This window comes from Syngnathus acus, chromosome 2 (genome assembly GCF_901709675.1).
Source record: "Syngnathus acus chromosome 2, fSynAcu1.2, whole genome shotgun sequence".
NCBI lineage: Eukaryota > Metazoa > Chordata > Actinopteri > Syngnathiformes > Syngnathidae > Syngnathus > Syngnathus acus.
Genome location: NC_051088.1, coordinates 5,489,668 through 5,505,653, shown reverse-complemented (window position 1 = coordinate 5,505,653; position 15,986 = coordinate 5,489,668). Strand labels below are relative to the sequence as shown.

The 15,986-nt window shown below is 40.9% G+C and overlaps 1 protein-coding gene across 9 annotated transcripts in view; it reads right to left on the bottom strand.

Annotated features, from left to right (window-relative positions):
* Nucleotides 1-482: 482 nt before the first annotated feature.
* The window catches only part of si:dkey-178k16.1 (band 4.1-like protein 1), a 34,053-nt gene continuing 18,549 nt past the window's right edge, over nucleotides 483-15,986 (bottom strand). For 3 of the 9 annotated variants that reach the window (XM_037277637.1, XM_037277644.1, XM_037277626.1), the window contains 18 exons: nucleotides 14,594-14,812; nucleotides 14,417-14,504; nucleotides 14,181-14,333; nucleotides 13,469-13,566; nucleotides 12,893-13,068; nucleotides 12,095-12,339; nucleotides 11,667-11,705; nucleotides 10,180-10,209; nucleotides 8,973-9,128; nucleotides 7,714-8,688; nucleotides 6,778-6,828; nucleotides 5,634-6,038; nucleotides 5,141-5,356; nucleotides 4,880-4,939; nucleotides 3,140-3,229; nucleotides 2,986-3,066; nucleotides 2,759-2,872; nucleotides 483-2,351 (listed from right to left, as the gene is read on the bottom strand). In XM_037277637.1, coding sequence (XP_037133532.1) covers nucleotides 2,346-2,351; nucleotides 2,759-2,872; nucleotides 2,986-3,066; nucleotides 3,140-3,229; nucleotides 4,880-4,939; nucleotides 5,141-5,356; nucleotides 5,634-6,038; nucleotides 6,778-6,828; nucleotides 7,714-8,688; nucleotides 8,973-9,128; nucleotides 10,180-10,209; nucleotides 11,667-11,705; nucleotides 12,095-12,339; nucleotides 12,893-13,068; nucleotides 13,469-13,566; nucleotides 14,181-14,333; nucleotides 14,417-14,504; nucleotides 14,594-14,812 — 3,202 coding nt within the window. In that variant the 3' untranslated portion in view covers nucleotides 483-2,345. The remainder of the gene's footprint in view (nucleotides 2,352-2,758; nucleotides 2,873-2,985; nucleotides 3,067-3,139; nucleotides 3,230-4,879; nucleotides 4,940-5,140; nucleotides 5,357-5,633; nucleotides 6,039-6,777; nucleotides 6,829-7,713; nucleotides 8,689-8,972; nucleotides 9,129-10,179; nucleotides 10,210-11,666; nucleotides 11,706-12,094; nucleotides 12,340-12,892; nucleotides 13,069-13,468; nucleotides 13,567-14,180; nucleotides 14,334-14,416; nucleotides 14,505-14,593; nucleotides 14,813-15,986) is intronic. The other 6 variants (XM_037277654.1, XM_037277663.1, XM_037277684.1 and 3 more) reach the window with 6 other exon arrangements.

Here is a 15,986-nt window from a genome sequence, read left to right as displayed (position 1 = left end):
CATGCCTTTAATGTGCAATCATGATAGAGTATTATCTTAAAAATTATATACAAATAAAAATGTTTCCAAATGTCACAAAAAATTGTTTTCTAGTGATACTGTGCATTTCTTTTGACACAATATTCAACTGGCCAAAGTATTTTAATTGTATAAAAAGACACACTCTTGTACTGTACTGTATCACGAATTCATTTTACCACTCTCGCAATCGATTTTATTTTACAATGTATTTAAATTTCTGGAATATACTTATTTTTATTTGAGGGAAAACTTTATATTCACACATTTCTTATATGTTGCAATATTTGATCAAAATAATCATTTTAAGTGTTTCATATTAGGTTAAGATATTAACAAGTTGAATATGCAATATGGGTATTTTGTTCATTTCTGAATATAATATGACCATATTTTTTATATGTGGCCTCAAGTGATGCATTTGATCACAAATGTAATTCACGCTCTAATGACACACACTGAGCAAGGGAAAGCCAAGTACTAGTCTTGTTTATTTGTTTGAGAGAAATGCAAGGACAATGTACAGCAAGGACACGGCACAACTTGACGGAGAAGCACTGCAGAAGAAATGAAGCTGCAGAAGGAGTGCAGAGGGTCTCAAAGTCAAAAGCCCACAGCATCTGCAGTTGATCTCAAGTAGGACAAGCACGTTTCTGTCACGTGCACAGGAAGATCCGATATGATTAAAGGTAAGATGACAAGCTCACGTGCACTGTGTTGATGCAAGGCTGTCTTTGTTCGCCGCTGCCCTCTAGTGTCCTTCAGGACCTTGGCAACTACTTCACATCTTCACTGACCTCGACCGAATACAGTAACTACAAGGTACATGACTGTTTTATTTTTGGTCCATCTTCCATTCCAGTCACACGACACGCAACGGAGCTACACCACACCAATGTAAATGTTGAATAATCCCCTTACTCCTTGAGCAAAAAAAAAAAAAAAAAGTCTTACAACAATTCTTATCAGTCACATGATCCAACGCTTTGCAGAAGTTCTACATCTAAGGACACTAGTCTTGAGTCCTTGTCAACAGGCTGGCACTTCAGTAATTACATTTCTAGTTGATACAAAAAAAAACCTTCACAAACCACAGCCCATTTAATTGACAAGTGGCACATTGCACATCTGTACTGTCAAAATAAACTGCAATCCGAGTGCTGCACTTTGCTAGATAAATAACAGCATTCTTGACGAAATGAATGAAGCGTAAATAAAACGTGGAACAGCAACAGAGTGTGCTCCTGTTTTGTTTTTCATTATGGAGGGGAGAAAAAACGTCTATTTTTATGAAGCCTATTAATTGTAAAAACATACAGGTCAGTGTCAGTTGTGGGAAGAGGGATACAGTTTATTATCTGTTATCACTGGGTTTTAGGAGTACGTAGCCTGGGTAAATCTGCACCTTCTTTCGGTGAGCACTTTTCATTTCCTGTCAGGAAGTTAAATTTCCTCTTTTATACATCTGGTCTGGATTGTGATTGACTTGATCTCTGTTGTTTCTGTCATTACAATCTGAAATCATAACCATTCACATTGGCTTAAATGCATTACTCAATTAAAGCCCAATAATGCAAAGACATTGCCATGCAAATATGATCTCAAATATCGCTACAGAAGCCCAGTGATGATCTTAATCTAATCACTACACAAATATGCAGTTGAGCTCCTTGGGCTGGGAAAGAAGGGAAGGAACTGGGCCCCTTTTAAACATGCCGAACTATTATGGGAATAGAAGATGCATTAGCAACTCCTGATTTGTAGATTCAAAGGCAGAAATTGTTTGAAATGTACAATTCACAACGTTGCAGCAAGTCATATTCATCACCACTTACACAGTAGAATTATAAACTCAAATTAAACGATGGGCCTTGAAGACACCACAAGAGGGCGCTATTGTTCTTCTCTATTTAACTCCTTTATCAGTGCAACGCAGATATAACTATGTCCATTTCCAGTTGTCATGACAGTTATTCAGTGCATTACTAATTAGGAAGCATTCACAGCAGAAGTTTGGGGACTAAGAGTTATACTACTACCTCTCATCCCTTTTTGCACCACAATATCACAAAAATGAACAAAATCTCTTTGAAGTATAAAAAGTAACAATTGTCAAATTCTTATAGGGCAAGTTATCCACCAAACTTGTCTTCCTTAAATTTTCTTTACAGCATCAACCCAAAGCATTCTGTGTCACAAAAATGAAGCTGTGTGTCAATAGAAATCAGAATAGCAGAAATTAGATTCAAACTGTTTCGACTGGGTGGTATGGGACATATGGAGACTGCCACTTGGGATGATAGGTCACAGCTTCTCATCTCTGGAAATCACGACTGTAGGAAACAGAAGAGAGGTGTACATGTAGTTTTAAAGCAACGTGTATTCACGTGACTTCAAAATAACTAAACTGGTTTGGACTTAAGAGAATAGCATATCTGTTATTGCAATGGTCTGTCAGAAAAGCTCGAGTTGTATTAACGCTAGCTTGTGATTTTACAAATAGCAGTACCAAGAATTCTTTTTTGTGGTGTAAGCTAAATATTTAGGCACTCGTAAGCTGCAAAATAGCAAAATCCACCTTGTTCATTGCATGCTTATTTTTGTAAATAAGGAACATTTATCACATATGACCTCACTTAGGGAGAAATCAACAGACACTTCCTACACTAGTAATCATCAGTTTCTATTTGAACTGATTTTTTGCATGCACATTTTAAGAAGTCAACATGGCTTCTTGCACCTCTGCTCCATGCCGTTCCTCAGCGGATGATTCTGTTTCCCTGACAACTACCGCCATGGTCACCTGCATGTCCGGATGCTGCTGCTTGGCCTCCTGGATTGCAATGGCCAGAGCCTGCCAGATCAGATCAGATCAGATGTATGAAAAATCAATTTACTGAGTTCAATATTATGGCATGGAAGGGCTGCAGTGCCATAACCTTGTTTGCATTGAAATGTGCACTTCACCTGTTCCTGGTCCACATCATCATCTCCTGTGATGATGATCCTCTTTTCAATCCTGGTCTCTGAGTAGCCTCCTTTCACCGTCTGTGAGTTAAACACCACACTAAACAGACTATTCCACATTAAATGATGATCTTTGTAAATGTTTATTCTCAACCTTGGTAACCTGTGTGGTTGCTGATGTTACATTTTCTGTGACAAGGATGGGAGACCCCGTTGACTCTCTTCCAAGACTGCTCATATGCACCTGTAGGGGGGAAAGCAGTTCACACACCTGCCACTATAAACAAACTTCTAGTTTGAAAACCTGACTTCATATTAAAACAGTACAACACTTAACCAATAACCTTATCACCTAATCCAAGAAGCCTTAACCCTAACCCGTAACCCTAGTTTGAAACCCTAACTTTAGATTGAAACCCTACTTTCAAAGCCTAACCCTAGTTTGAAACCTTAACCCTAGTTTTAAACCCTTTTACAAAATACAAACCCAGGTTTGAAACCCTACTTCGAAACCCTAACCTTAGTTTGAAAAGCTGACTTTCATTTGAAACCATGCTACGACACTTAACCAATAGCCCTAACTTTAACACCTAAACTGTAACCATTAAACCTAGTCCTAGTTTGAAGCCTTAATTTTAGATTGAAAGACACTTTCCAAAGCGCAAACCAAGTTTGGAACATTAACCCTAGTTTTAAACCTGTCTATAAAACCCAAACCCATGTTTAAAACCCTACTTGGAAAACCCTAATCTGAGTTTGAAGAGCTGACTTTAGTCTGAAACCGCACTACAACACTAGCCCTAACCTTAACACCTAAACTCTTACGCTTAACCCTAGTTTGAAACCTTAACTTTAGACTAAAATCCTATTTCCAAAGCCTAACCCTAGTTTGAAACCTTAACCCTAGTTTTAAACCCATCTACAAAACCAAACCCGAGTTTAAAACCTTACTACGAAACCCTAACCCTAGTTTGAAAAGCTGACATTCATTTGAAACCGTACTACGACACTTAACCAATAGCCCTAACCTTAACACCTAAACACTAACCCTTAACCCTAACTCTAGTTTGAAACTCTAACTTTAGACTGAAACCCTATTTCTTAGGCCTAACCCTAGTTTGAAACCAAAATCCTAGTTTGAAACCCTACAAAACCCAAACCCAAGTTTGAAACCCTACTTCGAAACCCTAACCCTAATTTTCTACTTCGAAATCATAACCCTAATTTCAAACCCTACTTTGAAACCTTAACCCTCGTTTTAAACCCTACTTAAAGACCCAAACTCTACTTTGAAACCCTAACCCTTGCAAATGGTTTCAAAGATTTCCAAGTACATTTAAAGTATATTTCAATTCAGCTATTACTGAGCACATGCCGCAAGACTAATCTCGCTAAGGAGAAAGCTGTTACAAACATCAACAGAGAATTGTTCCTTTTTGTCTTTCACGCTGATCAAATGCCTATTTTTTTCCGGCGTGGAAAGACTTGAGCTGACTGTGAAGTTGTGTTCAATGAGAGTCAGAAAATAGAGCCCACAACGCTGCAACGCGAGAGTTTTAAATTGTTAATCTGCTATTTATAAGATGTGTCAGTGACAAATGGTCAAATGAAAAAGCAATTGTAAGGATATCTTGGGCAAAATCAGATTGGGGTCCTAATGAAACTGCAAAAGACATGTCCCCACCATCCACAGTGTCATATGTGGCTGTGACACTGTATATGAGATGTTAAACTAATCAATCAGGCCCCCAAAATCAATTTTATCACCCCCAAAATTGAAGAAAATGTTAACAATCTTTATAAAAATGATCAATTAACATTACCGAGTTCCTTACTCTTGTAACAGATTTTTCTGAATTGTGCAAGTGTATCTGTTGGCGGGTATAACACTCACAGGGGAAATGCTCTGTCTTGTGGAGTAAGAGACCTCGCTCAGGCCAGTCATACCGTGATCCTGCAACAAGTTACAGGTCAAGACCCAAACTACAAAACCAGTTCCTCTCTTGAGTCAAGATGCAGTACAAAGTCACGATTGCATCATTACAATGAACACAGAAGAACACCTTACTTAAATTTTGATACATTGAAGAAACTTTCTGCAAAAAAATAAACCGTGTAAAAACCATTACGACCATATTACGCAGTCCTAACCAACCTGATCTGTGAACTCCACGATGGTTGTTGTGACCTCTGACCCATTGGGCTGGGTTTCTGTCCTCACGTCCGTCTTCCTAACAGCGCCGATGACATCACTGGGTTCCCGACTCAGAGGCGTGGCGCTGGTGACACGACTGGCTTCTCTGTGTAACTGCTCCCTGTCCACTGAACATGACACCGGTACCGACCTCTTGGGCTTTTTAGGTACTACAGGCTTGGGAGGAGACCATAAAGCAAAGTGTTGTTTCTCAAGAGAAAACCAGTAAACAAAATCACATATTGTTTAGGCCTCAATTTATGCAAATATCACCTTAATATAGCAGTTTATCTTTTTTATACTACGTGCCCTCAGTAGAGATGATTGAATTTTTTTTTTTTTTTTTTTTTTTTTTTTTTTAACAACCTGTCCACAAAATGTGTCCACAACCTACTTTTGAGTTCCGATCCATCAATACAGAATCAGACAGGCTGAACAAATCTGAAAAGCTCACCTGCACATCAGGCCGTTTGGGTTCCGTTCGAACTTCTTCAGCTTGGACATGCTTAGCCGGAGGACTGCTGCTCATTCCTCTGGACACAGGAGGCGCAGACACCAAAGGAGGCGACGACCCAGAGGGGCCTTGCTGCTGAAGGAAGTCGATCCCGAAGCGCAGGCCCCCGTCAGGCGACAAGTCCCGCTCGCCCAGCTCGGTCATGCCACGGGAGAACTCTTCCATGCCTGTGTGCAGGTCTGTGAGAATGGTGAAGTCGACCTCGGCCTCCAAGCTGGAAGTGGAGCTGACTGTGATGCTGGAACATTTGCGCTCGATGCCGAGGTGGGTTTCCTTCAAGTACAAGATCTCGTGGTCTTGATCGTCCTCGGACACTGACCCCAGACGTCTCTCCCAAGGCTCCTGCTACAGATAGAGTTCACGTTAGCTCTGTGATACAGTTGAGAAAAACTAACTAGCCTAACTTCTGAGTATGATGTATACCTGCGCTAAGGGGAAGACTGTGGAGAATTTTGGAGCACATATTCCAAATACACATCAATTGTTGTAACATTACTTCATATAAAACTTTATATTTGTAGAATTACTTGACATTAATTACTGTAATCTTTTTATTCTCCTTTTGCTTTGGACATGTGACTTTTTGGGACAATTTTTCTGAATAGATGATGAATAATGTGAGACATATTACTAAACTCCAGCAAGAGCAGATTAGCAGATTCACATTCCTAGAAAACACTCAAGTAGTGTCAAAGTACTTTTGTCCAGCGTCAGCAAGCATTTCAGTGTCTAAGATCACCAGGTAATTAGTCACGCCGATGACTGAACATAATGCTTGATCATTGTCCACACTCATATCTCCCTACACCCATCCCTGTTTATGACATTCCGATCTAATGGACCCATGTACATAAGAAAAAGTGGCCTAATGAGATATAAAGTACCCCAGCGTTCCAAATTGCAGCGCTTGGGACGAAAAGGAGTAGAGTCAAAAATGCTGGGACTCCTAGTGTTAACCAAGGTTGAACCAGTTTTATTATGGAAGCTTTCTATTTTTATTTCATTACAGTTAGCTTGAGTATTGATATTTTGGATTGTTTTCAGTCAAAACTATCATCCAGTATGATGCTTATTGACGACTCACCGAGGAATCGTTGAGAGGTTCCTCATGAATGGCAGGTGTCGGAGGGGTCTCCTACAGAAGAACAAGCAGAAGTTATTATACAGTCAATAATGGATCAAATCCAAAATTCATTCATGACAGTCTGCCTAATAATACCGAAATAACGGGATTCAGTTAGAAAAATGAACACATTGGTTATAACATTTAAAAAAGTTTGCAATGTTCTCTGCTGATTGTTTGTGTAATGCGTGATAAGTTGCCCATTGGGATTTCTTACTCAGGCTGGGAAGAAACACAAGAAATGTCCTCACTGAAGCTATAGTCAGAAGCATGCTATTTCTCATTTCAAAAGAACTGCAATGCCATGCACTGAACCGTTCCACTTTTTAAACAAAAATAATAAATAACCATTTTCAAGGGAAAGGTATACTACATTGGAAATGGAATGTATGAATGCCTAAAACCAGAAAGGTTTGGCAGCTCTGCAGCCTCTGACCGTGTCTAATCGACGTCTTTTAGATTGTCGAGTGTTGCTACAGAAGTGCCAATGCAGGTCATTTAGTTTCACAGCCTTTCTCGGCCATTTACCAATAGATTTCGGCGGAGGAATGGTTGGAAAAGGCCTTGCGCTTCTTGCAACAGCAGCCACCTTTGTCATGTGAGGATGTTGGAAGGATAAAGGGGAGCTTGGTATAAAGGTCTGTGACGTTCTGAAATGACCAAGCAGATGTCAAGCTTTGCAGAGGGGGGAAAAGGAAAGCAAAAAGCTCGCTGGAGCGTGGAGAAGAATTAAGTCGATCAATGACTTTTGCTTTCTCTGTCTCATGAGTTGTAAAGGATGAGCGCGTGATTTTGCTGTACTTTGGAGATGGCAAACACAAGTTCTGCATGTCATTGCGTCAAGCTCATGCAATGTTTTACTTCCCCATGATGGACAGACAGTTTTAGGTGGTTTACCGCTTGCTTCCTCTTGGCGGCGTCTTGGTTGGTTCTGTAGTGGATGTGGCTGCAGTCAGTGTTGCTGTGGCGGTCTCTGGACCACTGTTTTTTCAGAGGGAGTGTTCGTGGGGGAACAGTTGGTAACCTGGACAGGAGCCTCTCTGCGTTATTCTGAGCATCTTCCGGTTTTTCGCCACTTTTTGGCAGCGGACTTGCTGCATCCCTAAATTCTCTCAAGTCTTGTTGATGATGCAATGTTCCAGCGCCACTGTGGTAGTTTCTAGCTGCTGAGTCACTGACTCTATCTGTGGCCAGTCTAACATTATCCTCCACACTTCTCTTTTCCGCGGATTCGCCTTCTGATTGTGTCATTGCCGTATCCCCGACAGTAACCCACGTAGACTGGTTAAGAGGATTCACACAAACTATGGTGTTTTTATTCAAAGATCTTTTGGATCTCTGCGGCTTGAGAGGAACGACTTTGGTGACTTCATGCTGTTCACAGTTGAAACTGTTACAGAAATCTTTCAGCAAACCTTCAGAACTCAGGCCTTCGATTTTCTGTGTGTCATTTGACATCTCGGCCCCTTTTCCCTTTGAGTCCGAATCCAGAGTCTCCGAGGAGAAAGCAAAGTTCTTTGATGGCACTTGAGGTATGTTATGCTCATGTTGGCAAAGCTTAACATCTTTGCTCGGTGTTCCATTTCTTTGTTTTGTATTTGGTGAACTGAATCCATTTTCATGAATGTAACGCTTTGTTAGAAAATCATGACCATTGTTAGCAGCCAAAGGAGCATCCTGGGGGCTTCTAATTGTCTGTCCCATTGCTCTTAAGTCAGTTTGAAGAGATTTGCCAGTTTGAGAGTTCCACATTCCCCCATTTTCCTCAGCCCAAGGTGTGACCGTCAGCGTGTCTCTAGCCACATTAGAGTCACAATCCAGCGCTCGTCCAAAAGCATCCTGCTTGTCAATCAAATTGACTTCACCAGTCGCCTATGTTGACATAGAGTAAAGAGTTAGCCTAGCGTCACACCCCAATGTTTACCCTACGAAACACTAAAAGGGATTTTTCAAGACAGGTCAAGGGGAAATGCAAATCACGTCATTCCTCCGTTATTCATCAAGATGTGTTTTTCTCACTTGATGGTTCGTTCAGCCTCAGTAAGTAACATTTGGAATGTCTGCTTAAGACATTACAGGACATTTGGCCAAGCCAAACAGATCAGACAAAGGGAAAATCTTGAATTCATTACTCAGTAATCAAATCACATTCTTACTGGTTTCCGCTCTGGGGTTCCTCCGGGAGGAGTAGCAGAGCAAGTTCGTTTCTCCCGCTGGTTCATCTTGCTATTAGGCTGCCTCAAGGCCCTCTTCAGTTCATTGATGCTGGCCTGGTGTTTCTGTAGAACATCTTCTGGCTTGTCCAAGAACTGCTACTTACACAGTAAAAGTCAAGGCTGAGTTACAAAACACCAAAGAGATACTTTCCAGATCTTTTAAAAAGGCCCAAATTAAACAGGGTGTTTTTGTACTCTCTAAGGCTTACACATTTCCTCTGCTAGATTACGTATCATTTGACTTTGTTCACACCCTCTCGTCATCACATTAACAAACTTCCAGTTTACATGTTAAACAAAATGTTTGGTCCTCTTGGACACTAAAAATGTTTCTTGCCAATAATGTCATACCACCAGGAAGGCTCTTTTAAAATATACCTTATTTCTAATGATCATGCATTTGTGGGATGAGTAGCACAGCTGGGTATGTGCATTCTCCCCATGTAAAATGGCTCACATCATCACAGCCTATGCCAACCACCTTATTTTATTGTTGCTGTTGACTTGTTTGATGTGCTTTGTTGAATCACATTCTAATCAGTAGCGCATGGTAACTTTATACCGAGACATATTGGCATTCTTTCACAGAACATTCTGGGTTATGTGGAAGAACCATACATCGCTAAAACAGCCTTGTAATGCGCATAATCCTCAAACTAGTCACACTGCTCTTTACTTCCTCAACCAGGAGTCATAACAAGTCAGCCATTGCGGTTGTGTTGGTCATTTTAGAATACATTCCACACCCAAGCCAATCCCACGTGTTCACTTGGTTTGAGGTGTGGACTGTTGGCAAGCCCCAACGATTTTCCCACTCCCAAATGTGTAACTGTATGGGTGAACGATCTTGGATGAATGACGTCGGTTCCAGATGACGGCGTTATACAGTAGAATGACTTTCAATGACTTATTTTTGCTTTGGGGAAGACACCACTCTACACCCTCTCACTACATTCAGACATACAGGTTCCAGCTCCTTGGTGCTCAAAACAAGTCAACAGCCTCAGCAAAATAAGTAGTTTGACACATTGTATAGTGGAATGTGTTTGCAAATATGGCACTCTGAAGTCAAACGAAATATTTTTCATCTTGTGTTCTTGCACGACAATAATTGACGAACATCAAAGTAGACAAGATAAGCAAATACCTCCTGCTTGGGCCGAGCCGAGGCCAGATCCTTGTCCAAGTGGGGAGCAAGCCAAATGCGATGAGGCGATTTAAGCAAAACAGATGATGGTGTGATTTTATTTCATTAGTTTGGTTCATTTTCATGCAAAGATGTAAAAGCAAAGGGAAAAAAGGAAAACCAGCGGGCAAACATTCACACGATCGTCAAACAATCCCTTTCAACATTGGCTTATTGATTATTAATATACTAATTCCCAGATTAAATATAAGTAACAAGGACTACTTTCCCTAAAGACTGTGTAGTAAATGATTGTGTAAACATCGTGAGTGTGTGAATACATAAGTATATATTGTGTGGCAGGTTCCAATTAAAAGCATGTTGATGCTCAAAAACGATAATTTTTCACACTTGGCTGTTGCAGACTGAAACGTCAAGAGATTAGTCATTTGAGAAAAGAAGCACTGGACAATCAGCACTGCTTGAGGACCATCTGTTTGTAATGAAAGCTAAAAATTAGAATGAATCATTCCCTTTAATACAAGTGAATGCATGCCTCTACAGAAGCATCACTGCCTAAGTGCTGATCTGTTAAACCTTTTAGTACATTTTCATTCATTATTTCAGAACTGTGTTTGTTCTTAAAAAGTATTAAGGTACATTTTAGTTATGTGCAATACAGTGTGATTAAATAATAATTAGGTCCATAGTTTTGATATTTAAGTCTGATAATAATGTTGACACAACACAAAAATCGACAGTGGCTTATGACTATATATGAGCCATATCGATTAATTTGATAATAGAAACAGGAATGTTTCATTTTTTTAGCAATATGTAGGCCCATTACACAATTGTACTTCATATTGGTCATGAAGATTAAACTTTTTTTAGGTGGTGTTTGTTGTGAGAAAATTGACAATCACTGGTGTACATTGTAACTTAGGTGATGTTTCTTTTTAAAGACTTACTAATTGATTTAAACGTAAACTATCCATTCATCCATCCATTTTCTGAAACGCTTCTCCTCACGAAAGTCTAGGCGTACTGGTGCCTATCCCAGCTGACTACGGGCAGTAGGCGGGGGACACCCTGAACTAGTTGCCAACCAATCGCAGGGCACAAATGGACGAACAACCATTTGCACTCGCACTCACACCTATGGGCAATCTCCAGTGCTCAATTGGCCTATCGTGCATGTTTTTGGAATGTGGGTGGAAACCTGACTAGCCGGAGAAAACCTATGGAGGCACGGGGAGAACATGCAAACTCCACACAGGACTGCCATTATTTTGTCCCCCCTTCATCTTCTGTCCATTAATTTGTGAACAACTCACAGTGTCACAACAAATTACCAGCATTGGAATTCTGCAAAATCTCCAGCTGAATAGAAGTAACATTTCTTTCAGGGAAAAAACAGTCACAAAAGGACATGGGGTGCAGATATAAGTTGCGGTACTAAACCAACAACAACCACAAACAGACGCACGCATAAGTGGCCAAAATACCTCTGGTTTTGAGTCTACAGGCGAGGCTGCTTCCTCGGCCTGCAGGACAAGACAAGCCAGAGGGGAAAAAAAGGTCAAAAACAGCAAAGGGGGTGGTTAGTGAGAAAGGATGATGACATTAGAGCAGGGAAACGAGAGAAATCTTTTAGAGATGCTTCAAAAAAATATAAGGGGATTTAGAACCAAGTGAAGGATTTTTTTAAATGCCTGGAGAGGAGCTGAAAACCAGTGAGATTAGTCAAATGATTGGCAACAAAGGGATGGTGAATACCGTTGTCCAATGCAAAGGACGTTGAAGAGCATAAATGGTTTCACAGACTTTATCATTGTGGATGTTTGTCAAGTCAAGGATGTGGGTCAGTACAAAACTCTGAGAACTGTATGGAATAAAATCTGTTTTGATCAGCAGTCAATGTGAGAAAACATACCTTGAGCTCCAAAGTTTTGCTGCATGTTGAAATGCTCGCACCACGAATGTACTCTTGACCATGGTGCAGCTCTAAGTCTCGGTCAGTGTCGTGATCATGGTCTTGGTCTTGTTCCGCATAGTGGTAGTGATCATGGTCTAGGTCCATGCTGCCTTCCTGGTCCAGGTCTTCTCTAGACATGAACTGTGTTCGTTCACTCGAGCTTCGCTGAGACAACTGGTCCATACTATTACCTAAAGTTGAAGCTGGTTTGGTGCCAGTGGAGGGAAAGTGCTGTGTTTAGTTTTAATAATTCATGTAGGTACACTTTACAAAAATCCATTTGACACACAATAAATCTTGATTTGAGGGCAATTATGCGGTGTGGGGTGCAGCTTTCTAAATTGTTTTTGTTCACTATGCTGTGCGGCCCATTTTTGCACTCACCTTAGAGGCGTTATAACTGAGCCCTGTGAACGTTGTCAAGTAAAAAACAATCTGACCAGGAAAAAGATTTTGAGTTGGTCTATTTGATTCCGGCCAGTAGTTTTATACTTTGTCACAAATAACATTTCTCACTGGAGTCATTTATAACATTGTGGTGACAGAATGACAGGTCGTGTACTGTACTGTAAGAGAGCCGTGCAGTTATACTATTAAATTTTTAAATGATGGGCTCACCATCAAAAAGAGTCTACAAACGTCTAACCATATCTAAAAGTCAGGACAAAGCCTTGCCAAGAAAGATTCCTTCCTTCAGAAGACCATAAAAAACATGGTTGTAGCCTGGAGGGATTCAGGACAAATAGGAGCTCTTACCCCCATCAATACTTCGGGACAGCAAGTACCTCTTGCTAACAGAGCGATCAAAGAGAGGAGCAGGCCTGTCAATCAGAGCACTGGCCTGTCTGGTTTGGGCTTGAGTTCGCCCACTGTAGCGGAACTTGGAGCCAATCACCAGGAAGCCCTTTGGTGGTGGCTCTGGAGATACCAACCTGTAAAAACAGTTCCCAGGGTATATTTTTGAGGTTAAAGAGATTAACGAAAGCAATTTAGTCCTGGATTTCTGCTGATAAAATGAGGTCCCTAACCCATATGGCCAAGATTTGTCTTGATGCAGCCAATCGAAAAATGCATGACGCAATCAGCATTCTTTAAAGAATACGTAGAGGCAGCAACTACCTACATGAATGGTTTCTGACTGAATCAGCAGCCCCGCTGGTTTGACCAGCTAAGCTGCATTCTGTTTTGTCTCAGTTGCTTCAAGATGATCAATCAACAATTGCACGCAGACAGCAGCGTTCTTAATGATTGTATGATCAATGATCAGGCCCATTCCGAGTGGCGGTTTTGTGCCATGCAGCAATGCAGAATAGGCGAGTACCCAAGTCCTACCTGAAGAAGGTGTGGTGCTCAATGCAAACCTTCCACAGGCGCTTCGAGGCCCGATGGTTGGGCAACTTGAAGCCAATGGTGCTCTCAAACTGTTCATACTGAGCCGTGAGGGAGAAGGAGTGATGGATGGTGAGAAAAGAAAGGAAGGGTGAGAGGAGAGAGTGCGGGGAAAGATGAAGGGACAGTGTGAGGGTGAGCTGTGTTTACTGCAATGGAAGAATCGATATATTTTCTTTTCCCTCAGACACATTTTGTTTGGTGACACGTACGGTACAACTCCAGCCAACTGACAAATAACTCCCTGCATCAGATGTTCAGTGATGTGAATAGAAGTAGCATCTGCCCAATCAATAGGTTGTTAGCAATATCACAGGCCTTTAAATTGTCCTTTCAAAAACACGACCCTGACCGTAAACATGTAAACTCACACTGACTTGAGGAGATAGAGAAAGGAAATTCAGAAAACTTTAGCTTTGTTAGTCACTCGCAAGATAGAAAGAAAATTGCGCTCATGAAAGTTCGGGAAGAACAACCAGACATGTTAACCACTATTGCACCCTGCTGACAACAGTAAAACCTTTACTACATGAAATAGTGGAGTCTATGTACCCTCATTTCACTTAGCAAGGATTTGTCATACAATCATGAGCCGTCCTCATTGGGCATTGGGTTCATTAATTGCAAAGCCAAGCATCGTCCGAAAAGACAGTACCTCTCCAGGACGGATCTTGATGTAGAAATTGCTCCTCTTGTATGAGATCTTGAGGATCTTTGGCCAGGCAAAACGGTTGATCCTTAGACGGTCTCGGTAAATGAGCAGACCATTAGCGCTCACGCCAAGCATTATGTCGATTCCTTCGGAATCCTAATCATGGGAAAATCTCTGTATTAGCATAAGTAACTACCATATACTAGAAATTGTATCACTACTATATTCTGTACATGTACCTTAGCGTGATGTAAGTCTACCCCATACATTGAGAGCTTCTTTGCATTTTCTAGAAAATTCACTTCTGCATCTGCTGGACTCATTCCTCTAGGGTGGAATAATCACAAATGAGTCATCATTGAATCTGCCATACCCCACAAAGTTTCACTGGCAATTAGGTGAATTTGTGTGCTGACCTATAGTTACGATGCAGCTCCATCACCCTTTCCTCCAGCTCCCGCGTCTGATTAGGGGCAAAGCGAAAGTCAGCCACATAATCCAGCCCGTGTTCCTCGGGCTCATAGTCACCCAGTTCAGCCTGAACAGTGTAGGAGCCCAAGAGGGCATGCGTTACAAAAGAACAGGGCAGACGGCCGGACAGGATGTCGTCCCTCAATTGCAGGCACAGGTAGTACCTAACAAATATGTAGAGACTTGTTAGGTTTAGCCTTCTGTCTTTTTGCTTTTAAGATGACTGCACAAATACACTTTCACACTGCCAAAACATCCACTGTTGCCAATGTAGGCTCGAGAGACTTCAAATCTTGTGAGACTTCAGCGCACTTGATTTTTCATTTATGTTTTTTTTTTTTTTTTCTTACCTACTATGGCACAGGGTACCCCTGGCTGTTACAGATGATAAAAGTTTTATTTTGTTGACATTTGGAGTGTGGAACGGATCATTTCCATATCATGTTCTTTTTTTTCTGAAATCCGATATTAACCAGTGGCTGCACAGTGGACTGTGTCCAATTTAACAGTTGCACATTAGGTCATGAGCAAGTAAATTAAAACCAAAGTGCTATGCATTATGTGAACATTGGTGATTAGCCCCATAAAATTTGCTCAAAGACTATAAATGTTATTCAATAATCAAAATTGGATCCAATTGTACAGTTTAACAGAAGAATATTTCATCGCTTCTGTCAAACAACCACACAGCTAGTGGTTGATTAGTCCTTGGCGTTTTTAAGAAAATGTCTGTCCAGAAACAATTTCACAGTTATACATAGTGGTTGTTTTGGACACGAGAGTACTTTCAGATCGGGGGGAAAAAGGTCATAAATACAAATACCAGTCGTGACAAAATTACAACAGACCATTGCTTTGCGGTTGAAACCAACTCCAGTAAGGCTTCCTGCGTGTTCAAAGAAGCAGTGTGCTCACTGGGTCACATGGAAAAAAAATATCTTCTATAAACATAGTAATTCGAGCAGCATGGCTTTAGAGCATTTTATATCACCAGTTCATCTATTATTACTAATACGGATGTGCATACTTTATGTCATGTTTGACAGTTTGATACAATCCTGAGAACTTGAACCCTTTTCTGTCCTCAATCATTAGATTTTTTGGGGTATTGGCACTGAACTCTACATCTGGGATGCATATTCTACTCAGGGGATACACCTTCCTAACACAGAAAGGTTAAACGAGTTGTGGAATTTAGTCACACGTGCTGTTATGCATTTCCACAAGTTGCGTGATTCATCCTTTTGTAATTTGTCCCAGCAGTATTGGATTAAAACAATTAACGCAGTGTTTGGAACCAACTGGAAACCTAATAATTTTACTTGTCAGGACCCAAAC